This window comes from Eurosta solidaginis, chromosome 4 (assembly GCF_040869045.1).
Source record: "Eurosta solidaginis isolate ZX-2024a chromosome 4, ASM4086904v1, whole genome shotgun sequence".
Lineage (NCBI taxonomy): Eukaryota > Metazoa > Arthropoda > Insecta > Diptera > Tephritidae > Eurosta > Eurosta solidaginis.
Window position 1 is genome coordinate 150,541,898 of NC_090322.1, and position 15,806 is coordinate 150,557,703.

At 35.0% G+C, this 15,806-nt stretch overlaps 1 protein-coding gene across 7 annotated transcripts in view; it reads right to left on the reverse strand.

The window, feature by feature from the left end:
* The window catches only part of LOC137250502 (inactive dipeptidyl peptidase 10), a 768,065-nt gene that overhangs the window by 51,381 nt on the left and 700,878 nt on the right, over positions 1-15,806 (reverse strand). For all 7 annotated transcript variants that reach the window (XM_067783411.1, XM_067783412.1, XM_067783413.1 and 4 more), the window contains exons 3-6: positions 5,843-5,957; positions 3,113-3,211; positions 2,013-2,107; positions 1,844-1,929 (exon numbers count right to left, since the gene is read on the reverse strand). In XM_067783411.1, the coding sequence (XP_067639512.1) occupies positions 1,844-1,929; positions 2,013-2,107; positions 3,113-3,211; positions 5,843-5,957 (395 nt within the window). The remainder of the gene's footprint in view (positions 1-1,843; positions 1,930-2,012; positions 2,108-3,112; positions 3,212-5,842; positions 5,958-15,806) is intronic.

Sequence of the window (15,806 nt, forward strand, 5' to 3'; positions counted from 1 at the left end):
AGCATGCTACTTTTTAAATTATACATATTTTGGTACATAGTTATTACCTTTAATAAAAGCAGCCGGAAAGAAAAATGAGAAAAAAAATATTTGAAAAATATTTCAAAAATGTAATTAACTCATACGCCACGGTGCTTAGCCTCTTTAGTCAGTTCAGGTACATAATTACATAGGTATGTAAATCTGAATATGAATACACTACATATATTCTGTTCATATGTTTCATATAATTCATTTGACTAATGTAAATATTTAATTTTAGCGCTAACGCATCGAATGCATACAAAGCAGCTGCATTGAAATTCTTATTTATGCCATGTGGTTAGAGCATCGTTTTGTGTGTTAACAATAAACTGCTATTTCCTGACTAATTTGTTGTGTAAATAATATTTTAGCGGATATATGCAAACAATACCATTTTATATGGGACATTCCATGACAAAATGAGGTCGTTGAGATTTTTGTGTTTACGGTTTATTGCATCGTAAAATATTTATGTTTCATTTGCAGCTGGTTCGAGGGAACGTACAAATATATATGTACATAAAAACATTGCGAATTACGCGAGAGTCGATCTCAAGAGCAACATTGATAAAAAAGGTAAAACTAATCAGATTCTTAGAGCAGAAGCAAAAATAAGTTATTTACCGACAGATATAAACAAACATACAGAAGCACGGGAAACCATCATCACCAATTTGGCGGTATATTTATATATATTTATATATACTGCGAAAAAAGTTCACTTTTTTATATAGATCATACTGTAGTGCATATTCTCTATTCAATGTGCAAACATCTTTGCTCACGGTATGGGAGAATTCAAATTGTAAGAAAAGAAAAGGCAAGGAGAGGAAAGGAGAGTTAAGAAACCAAAACCGACCACGAACTGAGTAATATAAATTTGTTAATAATGTTCATTTAAACCTTTATATAATTTAAGACATGTATGTGACTTTCCAAGGAGTTGATAAGCGTGATTAAAAGCATTAGAGCATTACAACTTCCGCAATCTAATTGTCGACCTCATCTACCTGAGGCGAGTCCTGTTACAAATATGAATGTATCATACACATATTTAGTAGGTGAGGCTCCTCATGAGGTGGGAGGGGGAGGGGTGTGCGATGACCTCGAACATTTAATCTGGCTATCTTAAACCGTTTCCGAAATGGTTGGGCTAGTTTTTAATTCCGGGAAATTGAGCAGCAACCGACTGTGAGTGGGACTCGGACTGGAAATAGAACTGGAATTGGGACTGGGATTAAAACTGGGACTGGGGCTCGGGCTGGGATTGGAACTGGAACTGTGACTGTGACTGGGACTGGAAATAAGGGAAATAGAATATTCTTCTATAGAAGAAATATAGAGAAGAGGGAAAAAGAAAGGAGAAAAGACTGTGAAATAGATAGACTTAGACGAAATAGAAAGATGGGGATAGATGGAGCGGAACCGAAGTGAGGGAAAAGTCGGGGGCGAGATTGAGAAGTAGATAGAGAGGGAGAAAGGAAGAGGTTTGAATAAAAGGATAGGGGAAGTAGGAGCGAGGGGGAGGGAGAGTAAAAGGTAAACACTTCTTAAAAATTATGCGGATAGACCAAAGTGAAGGCAAAACAACGTCTGTCGGGTCTGCCAGTTTTTAATAAAAGTGTAGACTCAAGCTATGCGCACGCACTCAAAGATATCAGAAATATAAAATGTGTATTTAGTCATTGAAATACCCATAAAGAAAATATTTAAATTAGTTTTGTTAGCACCACGTGCACCAAACAAATAAATAAATTTTAAATATTCAAAATTTTAGTCGCAAAATTAAGTGACTACAAAATTGTTAGCGAATACAAACCTTGAACCTTCCGCATTGCTATCGGATTGCAAGAGTACATATTTTAAATCTGGCGATACTAAAAATGATTCCGCATTCAATTGACGCTAAATGAGTAAGAATAAAATGGAAATTTACGTAATTAAGCACAAGATAAAACAATAAAATATTTTCGTAAAGCAATACTTACGAATGTTGAATTGGTCATTAGGACCCGCGTTGTATAATTATCTAAATTTAATATGGATAAACCGCCTGTAGGGTCACGGTAAATCAGTTCGGAATCTATAATTAAATATCGAAATTTTGAAATTAACATTTAATGGTTTGAGAGAAATGGCCGCGTCAGAATGAACTTTTTATATAGATGCGTTCATCACAATCTTATGCATGGCAATAACATCGCCACCATCAGGCTAGATGTTGCGTTTGTAAATATGAATGAACTCCGGCTTGTCCATATACAAAATTGAGAAGCATATAAGAAGAATACTTGCTAATATATTTTGTTTCCCCTTCATTTGTTAAAATGCAGTTTTTAATTATGAAAACTGTTAGAAAATTTCCATCGAATTGAACAAATAATTTCACTTGCAAATTGTGAAAGCACTCATAGCCAAAGCGGACTCGAGTTTAAGAAAATAACCTATTCGATAGCCATAAGCCTAAAAGCTAAATTTTTCTTTTCCGCTTTATTTAAGCAAAGTTGTATTGGTACGATAACATCGTTTTTCTGAGGTCTACTAGATCATACACCTTAGCTTTTCCAGTTTTAGCTATGGAAAATCTATAAGGTTTTTTTTCGTCAACACCATACGTCCCTGATATTCTAGTCCCGCTGCGTGAGAACTAGACAACTATAGGCGGACTTTTTTATAACTTTCCCATTTTTATGTATAGAAACTTTTATAATCTACATAGTTCTCTCAACTTTTTAAAGTTTCTGTTTCTATTTTACTCTCATCTATCTCTTAAAACATAGCTGAGATATAAAACTTTATACAAATTTAAGAAAGAACCATATCAACCGCAATTGTTATTACTATAAAATATTTCATTATCTTAATGTACTAATAATTAAGTTCTAAAATAAATACTAATATACTGAAAGCTGAAGATTACCAACTTTTGTATGCCAGACGTCGCTAGTGCCGCCCGATCTGCTATTCTCCATAAAAACACGTGCAATCTACTTATCATGCATAAGATTGTGTTGAGCGCATTTACATATATAAAAAAATTGATTGTTACGCGGCTAAAATGTTGTGCTTTCAGCTGCACTCCACTTACCACTACTCCAAGTACCATTGAATGGTTTCCATTGTAAACTTTTGCCTAAAATATCAGTCAGTACCATGTGACGGCCGCGTATGCGTAAACCTTCATCCTCTGTAAATTGTGTGCACATATGTGTCAGTGTGTGTGTGTAGGTAAGAATAGAAATTAAATGAAGCACATTAATGTTTGGCACATTTGCACAATGCGAGCAAAATAAATTTCAACTCAACTTGAAAAGGGCTCGCTTTGCAATTATTAATTGCTTCTTTTGAAATTGGTGCAAGTACATTTTTGAAATCAAATTTTTTAACTTAAAATTTAGCAGTTACTGTTACCTATTTAGCTGAAAGAAACATTAACAATTTTTTTTTAAATAATAGAGTTAAGTCTCTTTCAAAAGAAATATTTCACGTTTTACATCAGCAAGTTGAGTTGCAAATAGAAACAGAAGTAAGTATTTACATACGCACGTTATGTATTTTTATACTAAGTTGAGCAGAGCTCACAGAGTATATTAAGTTTGATTGGATAACGGTTGCTTGTACAGGTATAAAGGAATCGAGGTAGATATAGACTTCCATATATCAAAATCATCAGGATCGAAAAAAAATTTGATTGAGCCATGTCCGTCCGTCCGTCCGTCCGTCCGTTAACACGATAACTTGAGTAAATTTTGAGGTATCTTGATGAAACTTGGTATGGTTCCTGAGCACTCATCTTAGATCGCTATTTAAAATGAACGATATCGGACTATAACCACGCCCACTTTTTCGATATCGAAAATTTCGAAAAACCGAAAAAGTGCAATAATTCATTACCAAAGACAGATAAAGTGATGAAACTTGGTAGGTGAGTTGAACTTATGATGAAGAATAGAAAATTAGTAAAATTTTGGACAATGGGCGTGGCACCGCCCACTTTTAAAAGAAGGTAATTTTAAATTTTCGCAAGCTGTAATTTGGCAGTCGTTGAAGATATCGTGATGAAATTTGGCAGGAACGTTACTCCTATTACTATATGTACGCTTAATAAAAATTAGCGAAATCGGAGAAGGACTACGCCCACTTTAAAAAATTTTTTTTTTTTAAAAGTAAAATTTTAACAAAAAATTTAATATCTTTAAAGTATATAAGTAAATTATATCAACATTCAACTCTAGTAATGATATGTTACGACAAAATACAAAAAATAAAGAAAATTTCAAAATGGGCGTGGCTCCGCCCTTTTTCATTTAGTTTGTCAAGGATACTTTTAATGCCATGAGTCGAACAAAAATTTCCCAATCCTTTTGAACTTTGGTAGGGGCATAGATTTTATGACGTTAACTGTTTTCTGTGAAAATGGGCGAAATCGGTTGAAGCCACGCCCAGGTTTTATACGCAGTCGTCCGTCTGTCCTTCCGCATGGCCGTTAACACGATAACTTGAGCAAAAATCGACATATCTTTACTGAACTTAGCTCACGTACTTATCTGAACTCACTTTATCTTGGTTTAAAAAATGAACGAAATCCGACTATGACCACGCCCACTTTTTCGATATCGAAAATTACGAAAAATGAAAAAAATGCAAAATTCTATACCAAATACGAAAAAAGGGATGAAACATGGTAACTGGATTGGTTTATTGACGCGAAATATAACTTTAGAAAAAACTTTGTAAAATGGTTGTGACACCTACCATATTAAGTAGAAGAAAATGAAAAAGTTCTGCAGGGCGAAATAAAACACCCTTGAAATCTTGGCAGGTATTACATATATGAATAAATTAGCGGTATCCAACAGATGATGTTCTGGGTCACCCTGGTCCACATTTTGGTCGATATCTGGAAAACGACTTCACATATACAACTACCACCACTCCCTTTTAAAATTCTCATTAATACCTTTAATTTGATACCAATATCGTACAAACACATTCTAGAATCACCCCTGGTCCACCTTTATTGCGATATCTCGAAAAGGCGTCCACCTATAGAAATAAAACCCACGCCCTTTTAAAGTACTCATTAACACCTTTCATTTGATACTCATATTGTACAAACGCATTCTAGAGTCACCCCTGGTCCACCTTTATGGTGATATCTCGAAAAGGCGACCACCTATAAACCTACCACCACTCCCTTTTAAAACCGTCATTAATACCTTTAATTTGATACCCATATCGTACATACACATTCTAGAGTCACCCCTGGTCCACCTTTATGGCGATATTTCGAAACGGCATCCACCAATAGAACTAAGGCCCACTCCCTTTTAAAATACTCATTAACACCTTTCATTTGATACCCATATCGTACAAACAAATTCTAGAGTCAACCCTGATCCACCTTTATGGCGATATCCCTAAATGGCGTCCACCTATAGAACTATGGCCCTCTCCCTCATAAAATACTCTGTAATGCCTTTCATTTGATACACATGTCATACAAACACATTCCAGGGTTTCCCTCGGTTCATTTTCCTACATGGTTATTTTCCCTTATGTTGTCACCATAGCTCTCAACTGAGCATGTAATGTTCGGTTACACCCGAACTTTACCTTCCTTACTTGTTTTATTTGGAAATATATTATATAATTTTCTCAGTACTTTTATGATTAATTTTTTCTTTATATTTAATGTCGCTAGGGAAATTACGTAGTATATGAATTGCCGTTAAAAGCTACCCACATTTCTTTTTTTCTTAGTAATATTAATCATAGAAATGTGTCTGTTATTTTGCTATTTTTATAATCCACCTACCTGGTGATAGCAGGAAAATAGAGAATACTATAAGACTGAAGACTGCTGCTATAACAAGCAGTGCTATAAATATACCACGCCAATTACGTCGTTCTGGTGATATGGCGACCAGCTCCTGAAATGAAAAAAGGCATAGCGGGAAAATTAATATTGCATGAATGAATGTAAAATGCAGTAACTTGCTAAAAAATAAATTGATTAACACCCATATCAGTAATGAAACATTTTAATCTAATGGAATTTTTAGATTTTTTAAAGCAATTGTCAGTCACCAAGATGCAATAAACCAGAGAGGTGAGGTTGTAATGCCGTTTTACCTGCATCAGGGGCGTAGCGAAGGGGGCGTTTGGGGGTTAAATAATATGCAAGCACATGTATGTACGAAGTGAACACTTATATTTTAATCATATTCCGTTTCATAATAATCCTGCAATTTATTAAATATACAAATGTACATGTTAACTTTTAATTTCATAAAGAAGTTTCCTTCTAAATTTGCCTAACGACCATCTACATACATATCAGAGAACAGCATAAATCGAACACAACAACGTTCGATTACATTCGGCAACATGATCGTGTTCAATGATCCAACTTGCTTAAACGAACATAATCGACATTGATTTAAAATCATCCAACTTATTGCATGCGTGAATATAATCAATTCAGGCGTTTGCTCGTTTGCCTCAACAGCCATTACATTCATCGGAATGAAAAGGCAAATATTTTTAACATTTAAATAATGTTAAATTTACAACATTTTTTTGAAGTACATATTTCCTATTTTGAAATATAATGCAAATTTGATATTATTTTCCATGTGGAAAACACATTATTATAATGTAATATCTACATTTTTTTGCATGTCAAAAACACATTTCAAAAATGTAAAATTCAAATTATTTGATAAATGAAAAGTAATGCGTTTTTCACATTTTAAAATGTAAAAAACACATTAGTGTTTTTTACGTGTAGATATGACTTTTTAAATAAATTTTTTACCTTTTCGATCATTTTCTTTCTTTTGAATTGTATATACGTTTACGTTAGATCTCTTGCATAGGCTCAAAAAGCATCAATTCTACTTATTTCTGAGGGAGGTACTTCGGTTTTTTTTTTTCAATTTATCTACGATTAATATTACAGGAATGCGATTATGTGGCTTTTCCTAATTCAATTTATTTAATAATTTGTACAAGCAAGACTTTTGTCTCTTAAAGTACATCAACATTTGGAAATAAAACTAGTACGCATATATATGTTAAAATACGATTCAAAATAATAATATTAATAATAAATTACTTAACTATACAAGTTTTTTTTTTTTTTGTTTTGTTTTTTTAAGTGAGCTATGACAGCAAAAGAAAGGAGAATAAAAATTATATAAATTACTAGATATGTATTTATGTATTGTATGGATAGGCTGACTATATAGATAATTTAATTGTACAATATTAATAAAATAAAGTTGTGGGAAACAGTTATGTACTTTTTCCTGCTTTGCAAATATGCAAATAATGCCAATTTAAAGGGTCTACTATTGCGTTCATTTTTAATTTTATTTGGTAATGAGTTCCAAAGTTTTACAGCACTAACAAAGAATGTTCTAGATGATGTTAGATGTCTATACCATGGAACAATAAGATTGCAAGTTCTGTCTGATCGAGAGAAACTTAGATTTTTAAAAGGATAATCAGGCTGCCTTCTATGAATTAGTTCATTTAAGAAGACTAAATTGCGGTAATTTAAAAAACTTACAAGGCTGCAATTAAGGATTTTGATGGAGCACTCCGATATATGGTCAAATTTGCGTTTGGAAAACATATATCTAGCACAGTTATTTAAAGGAAGTTGCAACTTTCTCTGTGACTCACAATCAATATTGCTGAATACGGTCGCCCCAAATGATATCAGTGGAACTATAAGAGCTTTCACCAGCTTTAATTTAACATTGATTGGCACAAAGTCCGCAGCGTACCACAACTTTCTTAATACAAAGTATATTTTGCTCAAAATATAGTTTATGTGATCCTTGCACCCAAGATAAGAATTTAATTTAAACCCAAAGCTAGCAACAACAGGCTCATACCTGATTGACGTGCCTTGAAAGGAAAGTGATGGCAATGTTTCAACTAATTGCCAGGAATATGTAAAAGATGTGGCCTTTGTCTTGGACGCGTTAAGATTTAGTTTGTTATCATTTGCCCATGTTCACATGTTGTTGAAAATCTTGTGTACGCTCCCAGTAACAACGGCAACGAACGAGAGATCTTTTTCAACTCTTAGGCTGATTAAAAACTATTTGAGAAACACGATGAGTGAAAATCGATTGAATGGCTGTGCATCACTAATCATCAACCGTGATCAAATTGTTACCCTTGATGAAGTTTTGGATGAAATGGCAAAGAAAAGCCGACGCATGCGCTTGAGTTTTTAATGTAACCTTTTTCATATCATATTGTAAATACACGTAGTTTAGGGTTAAAGCTAAAGACAACATTTTATTTATTTATTTAACTGAAAAAGAAATTCCACCTCACAGTTCCCTCGGACACTGGTGATTCATCTCCCCATCTACGGGAAGATAAATAAATAAATAAATGTAAGGCGCGATAACCTCCGAAGAGATCTAAGGCCGAGCTTCTCTTCCAATTTGCGTCGTGCTCCTCTTGATTTTTCCCTACAAATTGGCCGGACGGGACCTACATGTTTTATGCCGACTCCGAACGGCATCTGCAAGGCAGATGAGTTTTCACTGAGAGCTTTTCATGGCAGAAATACAATCGGAGCGCTTGTCAGACACTGCCGAGGGGCGACCCCGCTTAGAAAAATTTTCTTCTAATTGAAAAATCTTATTTCTAAAATTTTGATGTTGCTTTGCCCGGGAGTTGAACCCAGGGCATACGGTGTGATAGGCGGAGCACGCTACCATCACACCACGGATGGCCGCCATCTACGGGAAGATACCACCGAATAAATTGAGTTCAGTAACTAACTCCCGGTTCACCGGAAGTCACTACATTATTAATTGGTGACGTGTATTGGTTTCGCCAACCTTCGGTTGCTTGGAAATCGATCCAACGATCCACATGCCGTGTCCACCGACTCAACGGAATCCACCAGCTTGTCAACCAGTGACTTGTATCGATTTCACCAACCTTCGGTTGCTTGGAAATCGATCAAAAGATCCACCTGCCGTGTCCACCGACTCGCCGGAATCCACCAGCCGAATTCACCAACCCGTCGTCATCGACCAACTTGTCAACCAGGGACTTGTATCGGTTTCACCAACCTTCGATTGCTTGGAAATCGATCCAACGATCCACCTGCCGTGTACACCGACCCGCCGTAATCCACCAACTTTTCAACCAGGGGCTTGTATCGGTTTCACCAACCTTCGGTTGCTTGGAAATCGATCCAACGATCCCCCTCCGTATTCACCGATCCGTCGAAATCAACCAAATTTTCAACCAGCGACGTGTATCCACCAGCCGTATCCACCAGCCCGCTACAATCCACCAGCTGCCCACTTGTGTCGTGCATCGATTCCACCGACCTCCGGTTTTTGGGGATATCGATCCACCAACTCGCCACTTCGGTTACAGTCCACCTTCCCAAAGTTTAATGAACGGAAATGAATAACTGAATATTCAGACCATCGCATTATTCACAACTAAGGAATATGGAAACGGCAATGAGATGATTGACGATCTAGAACAATGTCATGATGATGTATCTGGGAGACTTGTAATATGAAAATTCGGGATTGACGGTATACGAACCTAAGACCCAACAATTAACTATGTAAGCCAAGCGTTTTGATTCAATGAGCAGAAAAAGGTGGCTGCTGGTGTCAAAATGTATAGCGGCAGAGGTTTTACAGCAAAGACCCCTCAACAAATTAGAGCGATTGCTTTACTTGATGGCAAAAAAAAAAAACAAATTGGTTTATCACAGCTTCATTTTAAAATGCTTCGGCTAACCCTGGAAACGTTTAGATAAATATGAAATACTCCACCCCATGATTTTTCTATCTACCTGCCTCTTCTCTGTGTTATTTATCATTCACATTGCGCCATAAATTCGAGTTTAAGAGCCCCTTCGGAATTTGCCAGTACTGTTAAATTCTAGAATGGGCTTTAAACTCGAGTTTATGGCGCAATTTGAACGTAAAACAAACCTTTTTCTCTATTTTTTCTCCTCCCCTCTCCAATTTTTTAATTAACCTTAAGCGGCTCATTCAATTTCCATACCCCTTTAATTCTTCCCGTAAATCATCCGGCCTTTCCGCTTGTTTTCCCGCCCTTGCTCTTATCCAAATCTAACTATCACTTTTACTAGTAATATTATCCTCATTTTTTAATCTTCGTTTTACTCTCTTTTTGCTACTTTATCTCAAGCCATTATCATAATTCCTACTTTTACTCTCACTTTCACTCTTCATCTTCCTCTTGTTCTGTTAATTTTTCCGCTTTGCTTCCAACGTTGTCTCCCGTTTCTCTGTTTGGTCTACTCTTTTCTTTCATGTCACATTTTCGAATATGGAGATATATCGAGTTTGGCTTTTTTCGCATATTACATCAATAAAGTAGTAAAATAGTACCACCAATATTTCCTTCCCACTACTTTAAAATCCATTACCGTATTATGACGGCCGTACAATTTTTGTTGTTTTATTACTGACTTCACCTGTTTGATTTTACTGCGTCATGGTCAGATTCTCAAAATATGTAAATCGACGTACTCTGGGGAGGGGTAACTTTGTGATGGGTCAATTATTTTGTTTTACACCTACACTCATTAAAATGTTAACAACTGTCGAATTACAGTTACGTTTTATTGTTTTCGACCGAATGAATGTACTAGATTTTGTAATTTATTTAATAATTTAGGAAAGATTTAAACAACGTGGCATCAGGACGGACGTGACCACTCCCGGGAGAAAAGGCTTTGAAGAGATGTACAAGATATAATCGAAACAGCTGTCGCCTTATAAATTAAAAATTGTTTCAAATGTTTTCATACATTTAAAAGCAATAAGGGTAACCCCGCTGAATTAATACAAATAGACAACATTAGTTAATTCTTTGTAGTTCTATAAATAGAACAAAAGCAAAAATAATTATTTTGTGTTTTTGATATATTTTTGTTCAGTGGAATGAAAAGAAATTTTTTTTTTATAAAGTACTTAATAATACTTGATTCATCCAGACCTATCTTACTACCCAATTCCATCAACGTATACAAATCGACGTGTCATACGAAGACTATCCCTCTCACGTCGAAATATTCAATTAAAGGCTCGTTAGAGCTCACAGAGTATATTATTTTTGTTCGCATAACGGTCACCCGTAACGGCATAAACTAACCGAGATAGATATAGACTTCTATATATCAAAATGATCTGGGCGATAAAAGAAATTCATTTAGCCATGTCAGTCCGTCCGCCCGTAAACACGATAACTTGAGTAAATTTTGAGGTATCTTAATGAAATTTGGTATGTCAGGTCCTGGGTACTCATCTCAGATCGCTATTTAAAATGAACGAAATCGGACCATAACCACGTCCACTTTTTCGATATCGAAAATTACGAAAAACCGAAAAAGTGAGATAATTCATTACCAAAGACGGATAAACCAATGAAACATGGTAGGTGGGTTGGCCGTATGACGCAGAATAGAAAATTAGTAAAATTTTGGACAATGGGCGTGACACCGCCTACTTTTAAAAAAAGGCAATTCAAAAGTTTTGCAAGCTGTAATTTGACAGCTGGGTATGTAATGTTCGGTTACACCCGAACTTAGCCTTCCTTACTTGTTTCTTATATACCTGAGCCTTTTATGAATTTCAGTTACTGATACCTTCTCACCGATATTTGCCATTACAGCTCCTTTCAGTGTTGTCCAGTTTGGCTACAGGCAAACAACATTCCAGCTCCTGCAAGCGTTTGCTACTTATACATAAAACATATTGAATAGTCCAACCTTTTATGTTTGCAGTAGTTTCAAAAACCTTAATCCTCCTGATCAACACTCATATAGCTATCCCCCGCAAATCTTGTTAAGCTATCAATAAAACTTTTAAATAAAAAAAAATGATACTAGCCGACCCGGCAAGCATTGTTTTGCCCTGACTGCAGTCTTAAGTAATAAAGCCAATTCATATATGAAGTTTCATCAATTTATCGGTCATTGGTAATGAATTATCGCGTTTTTTTCTATTTCTTGAAGTTTAAGATATGGAAAAATTGGGCGTGGTAATCGTGTCAGTAGACGGACGGACATGGCGCAATCAAAGTATTTTTCGATGCTGATAACTTTGATATAAAGTAGTCTAAATCCATAGCTATTACCTTATGCAATTACGTACACTTTTATCCAATCAAAGCTTTAATAGCCTTGTGACCAAGTATACACATGTTGGGTATATAAATATTAAACAATAACTTGCTATAATCAAAATGATTGTATTTTTCATACTTATTTACAAATTGCGTTATCCTTTACCAGCATGAGACGTAATTTCTTCAAACCTCAACTAAAACCATAAAAATACAGAATATACTTAATCACTAAAATAACCACTACAAGCTTTTTGTAACCGTGTAAAGGACACAGATGGTTGTTGAATTTCAGATATATCCATGCTATGCGCGCTTACACATTAATGTACATGACCCGTGGTGACACAAATTGCGTCTGCCATTAAAAATTCAACCATTAAAAACAACCATTAAAACTCACAAAGTGAAATTATATGGCTTGCGTAAGCCTTTTGTAGAAGCAGCAGAGTACGTATTTACAGAAATATGCGATGATAAGTGCCATGCCATGCTGCGTGTGGGGCGCTTCTTTTGAGTTAGAGTCGGGTAGTGGAAGTTCGCACAAAGAGTAGTGCAATTATCAGTACAAAGAACCAACAACACAACCGCAATCATCGCTGTTGAGCACATGATTATATCATATGCATATCATGGCAGATGGCATAACGCTACTTAATCAAAGGCGTGGCAGAAAATGTAAACAAAGATGTTGCATCAAAGTTAACAATAACATAAATACTTAAAAACATCGGCAAATACATTTTAAATATTCTGGAGATGTTATTATTACATTGGAAATATGTGTTTGAAGATACCATCCTTGTTATGTCTTGCAAAATTCCAGTAGATATCCTGTCAAATGAAATTAATGATCTGTATAGCATTGTAAACGAGCAACAAACTGATGACGCCCAGAAAAGCGCAAAGTCACGAACAATAGCAAACTAAACTACCACCTCATGCAGAATTTAAGCCTAGGAGTATTTACATAAGCGCAGAATAAAAGAGGATCTTTTCTGTCCCCAACGTTTCACCAAATTGGAAAACGCAGAAAATTTAATGTTTCATTGCTGCTTTCTTTGCGAAAGACCCTCTGTACACAGATATTTTGGAGAGGAACCTTCGGTAAGGAATTAAATTCTCCTGATGTGCAGACAAATAGATTATTGGGGTGCTGTGAGCAAAATGTCGCTTGATGCATACTGAAAGCTAGCGCGGAGAAACACGCATATGGAGTAGAGGTGATTAAATTGCCTATCTTTAGCAAAATACCCAAATCAACAGAATGCTTTTTGTGGTAATTGCTCTGTTGGAAGCATTCAATCCACACATCGAAATCCTTAAGACAATCCTGCACTGTATAGCAGCTTTTAATTTTTTTGAATTTAAAATTAGAAATTAAACGTAACACGGTGCTACATAGATGAATATCAAAGACATTTTATATTTTTCATATAGTTAATTTTCATGAGGAATATTTTTGTGGCTTATTTTAGTACTCAAGAAGTGGTTTTGTTGGTATTTTGGAGGCCCTCAATAGGCTAAAATATTCTAGGAGGCTATTTACATAAACATTTCACTATGGTGAAAAACCTTGGTACTAAAAAAAAGGAAACAATGTAACTCAAGCTTTAATTTTCCATTTTTCCTCGTTTTAACCCTCTAGCTACCACCTAAATGCTATGGTTTCGAATCTTAAAGACTCCACATTATTCCTTGCCTTCTCTTGGTCATTCAGGTCACTGATTTGTCGAATAAATAAACTCAAATCTTCAGTGTATTAAAATTGAACTGAATAAATACACCTTAGATTGCGCTGCATTTATACCCTCGGTTGCTTGGTTCACCTATTTCTTACAGGTCTAGACTTTTCGCGAACAGCCTTCTCGATTAGTGCTCACATACTTCTGTCATCTCTTTGCATCTCATATTCGCTGTTGCCTTCTATGCATATTTTTGAAGTTTACGACCTTTTTTTGCTCTCTTTACGCTCTTGGTTGCTGGGTCTTGTGTGAGTAGCTGTTTATTTTTTTTTTATCTACTTAGATTGCTGTTGTACAGAATTTATTTAACAGCAGCAAAGTGATCGGTCGGACCATCAAATGACCGTCATTGGAATTGCTAATATTCGCAACAGTATTTTATTGTCCAGCTAGCGGTTCGTTATTGCCGAGTCATCGGCTTCTTTTTGGTTTCTTATGGGCTTGTTATTGACGTTGTACAGATGTGTTGTCGATTTTTTGTAGCTTTATCGGTATCTGATTCGATAAGATGTCGATAACACTTCGCTAGCATGCCGGTATCAAATCGATAGCACATCGATCTCAAATTGGCAATACTCCTATTAGGAACCGATGAATATTAGATATATAACTAGTTGATAACAAATCGTTAACTTTTCGGCATTAAATATATAACTTTTTTATAATATATCAATAAGTTTTCGATTAATAGTCGATAATACGTCGATAACCTTTTGATGAAAACCCGATTATTAATCGATAAAAATTAGTAGCACTGATCAAAAAGCGAAAACTTTTCGATGACAAGTGAATAACATTTTCATAATATGTCGATAAATATTCGATAACGTAGCGAAAATAAAATTAAATCATTACAAATTTAGAATTACCATAGCTAAGTAATTTGACCTAATAATACAAATCGATTTCGAGGTTTGACTAAATCGGCCCTTCATTACTGTAACACAGTGTTAAAAACAAATTATTTTCTGCCAGAGTGACGGAATGGGCCAGCACTCAACTATATACATGGGAATAAAATCTGTTATGTATTGCAAAAAAAAAAAAAAGTAAGGGGGTGTAACCGAACATTATATACTCAGCGTGAGCTTAAATTGTACATTTCATTTCAGATAAATTACCTTTCTACATAACACGTGGCACCGCCGGTTTAAAAAAAAATGTCTCCCAATTTCCTCTTACAATAAAACTTGATAAGTGAAATATCATTCATTCAAACTATTTTTTGCTAAGTTATAGCTTATTATTTTCGACTACGACACTTTTAAAAATCTTTTATATAAAAGTGGGCGTGGTCTTTGACCGATCTCGTCAAGTTTTTCTAGAAATATTTCCTGTTATTGGGAAAATTATTGTACCCAATTTTATTACGATGCGTTAATTTTTCTTCGAGTTATGGCTCCCAAAACATAGAAAATTGCTTATTCATAAACGGGGACGGTGCTACGCCCATTTTTTAAAATGTGAAATTTTTCCTATTTATTACTATAAATTAACTTGGGAAATGAAATCTTATTGATATAAAGCTCTGTTTTGCAAAGATATAGCTTATTTTATTCGTCCACGACCCTTTTCAAAATCTTTTATGTAAAAGTGGGCGTCGTCCTTAACCGTTAATCTTCAAAGTATTCTGCCGAATTTTGTGCGGATAGGTTTAACGATTTTTGATTTATGATTAATAATATTTGTAAAATTGATTTTATCACAAGTGGGCGGTGCCACGCTCATTTAAAATTTTTTTTAAATTTTTATCAAGAGTCTCAATATTAGTCAAATTCCAACATTCTAGGTGTATTATATTCTAAATAATCAGGTTTTTTGTGTTTTCCAAATTATTATATATATAAAAAGTGGGCGCGGTTATCATCCGATTTACTT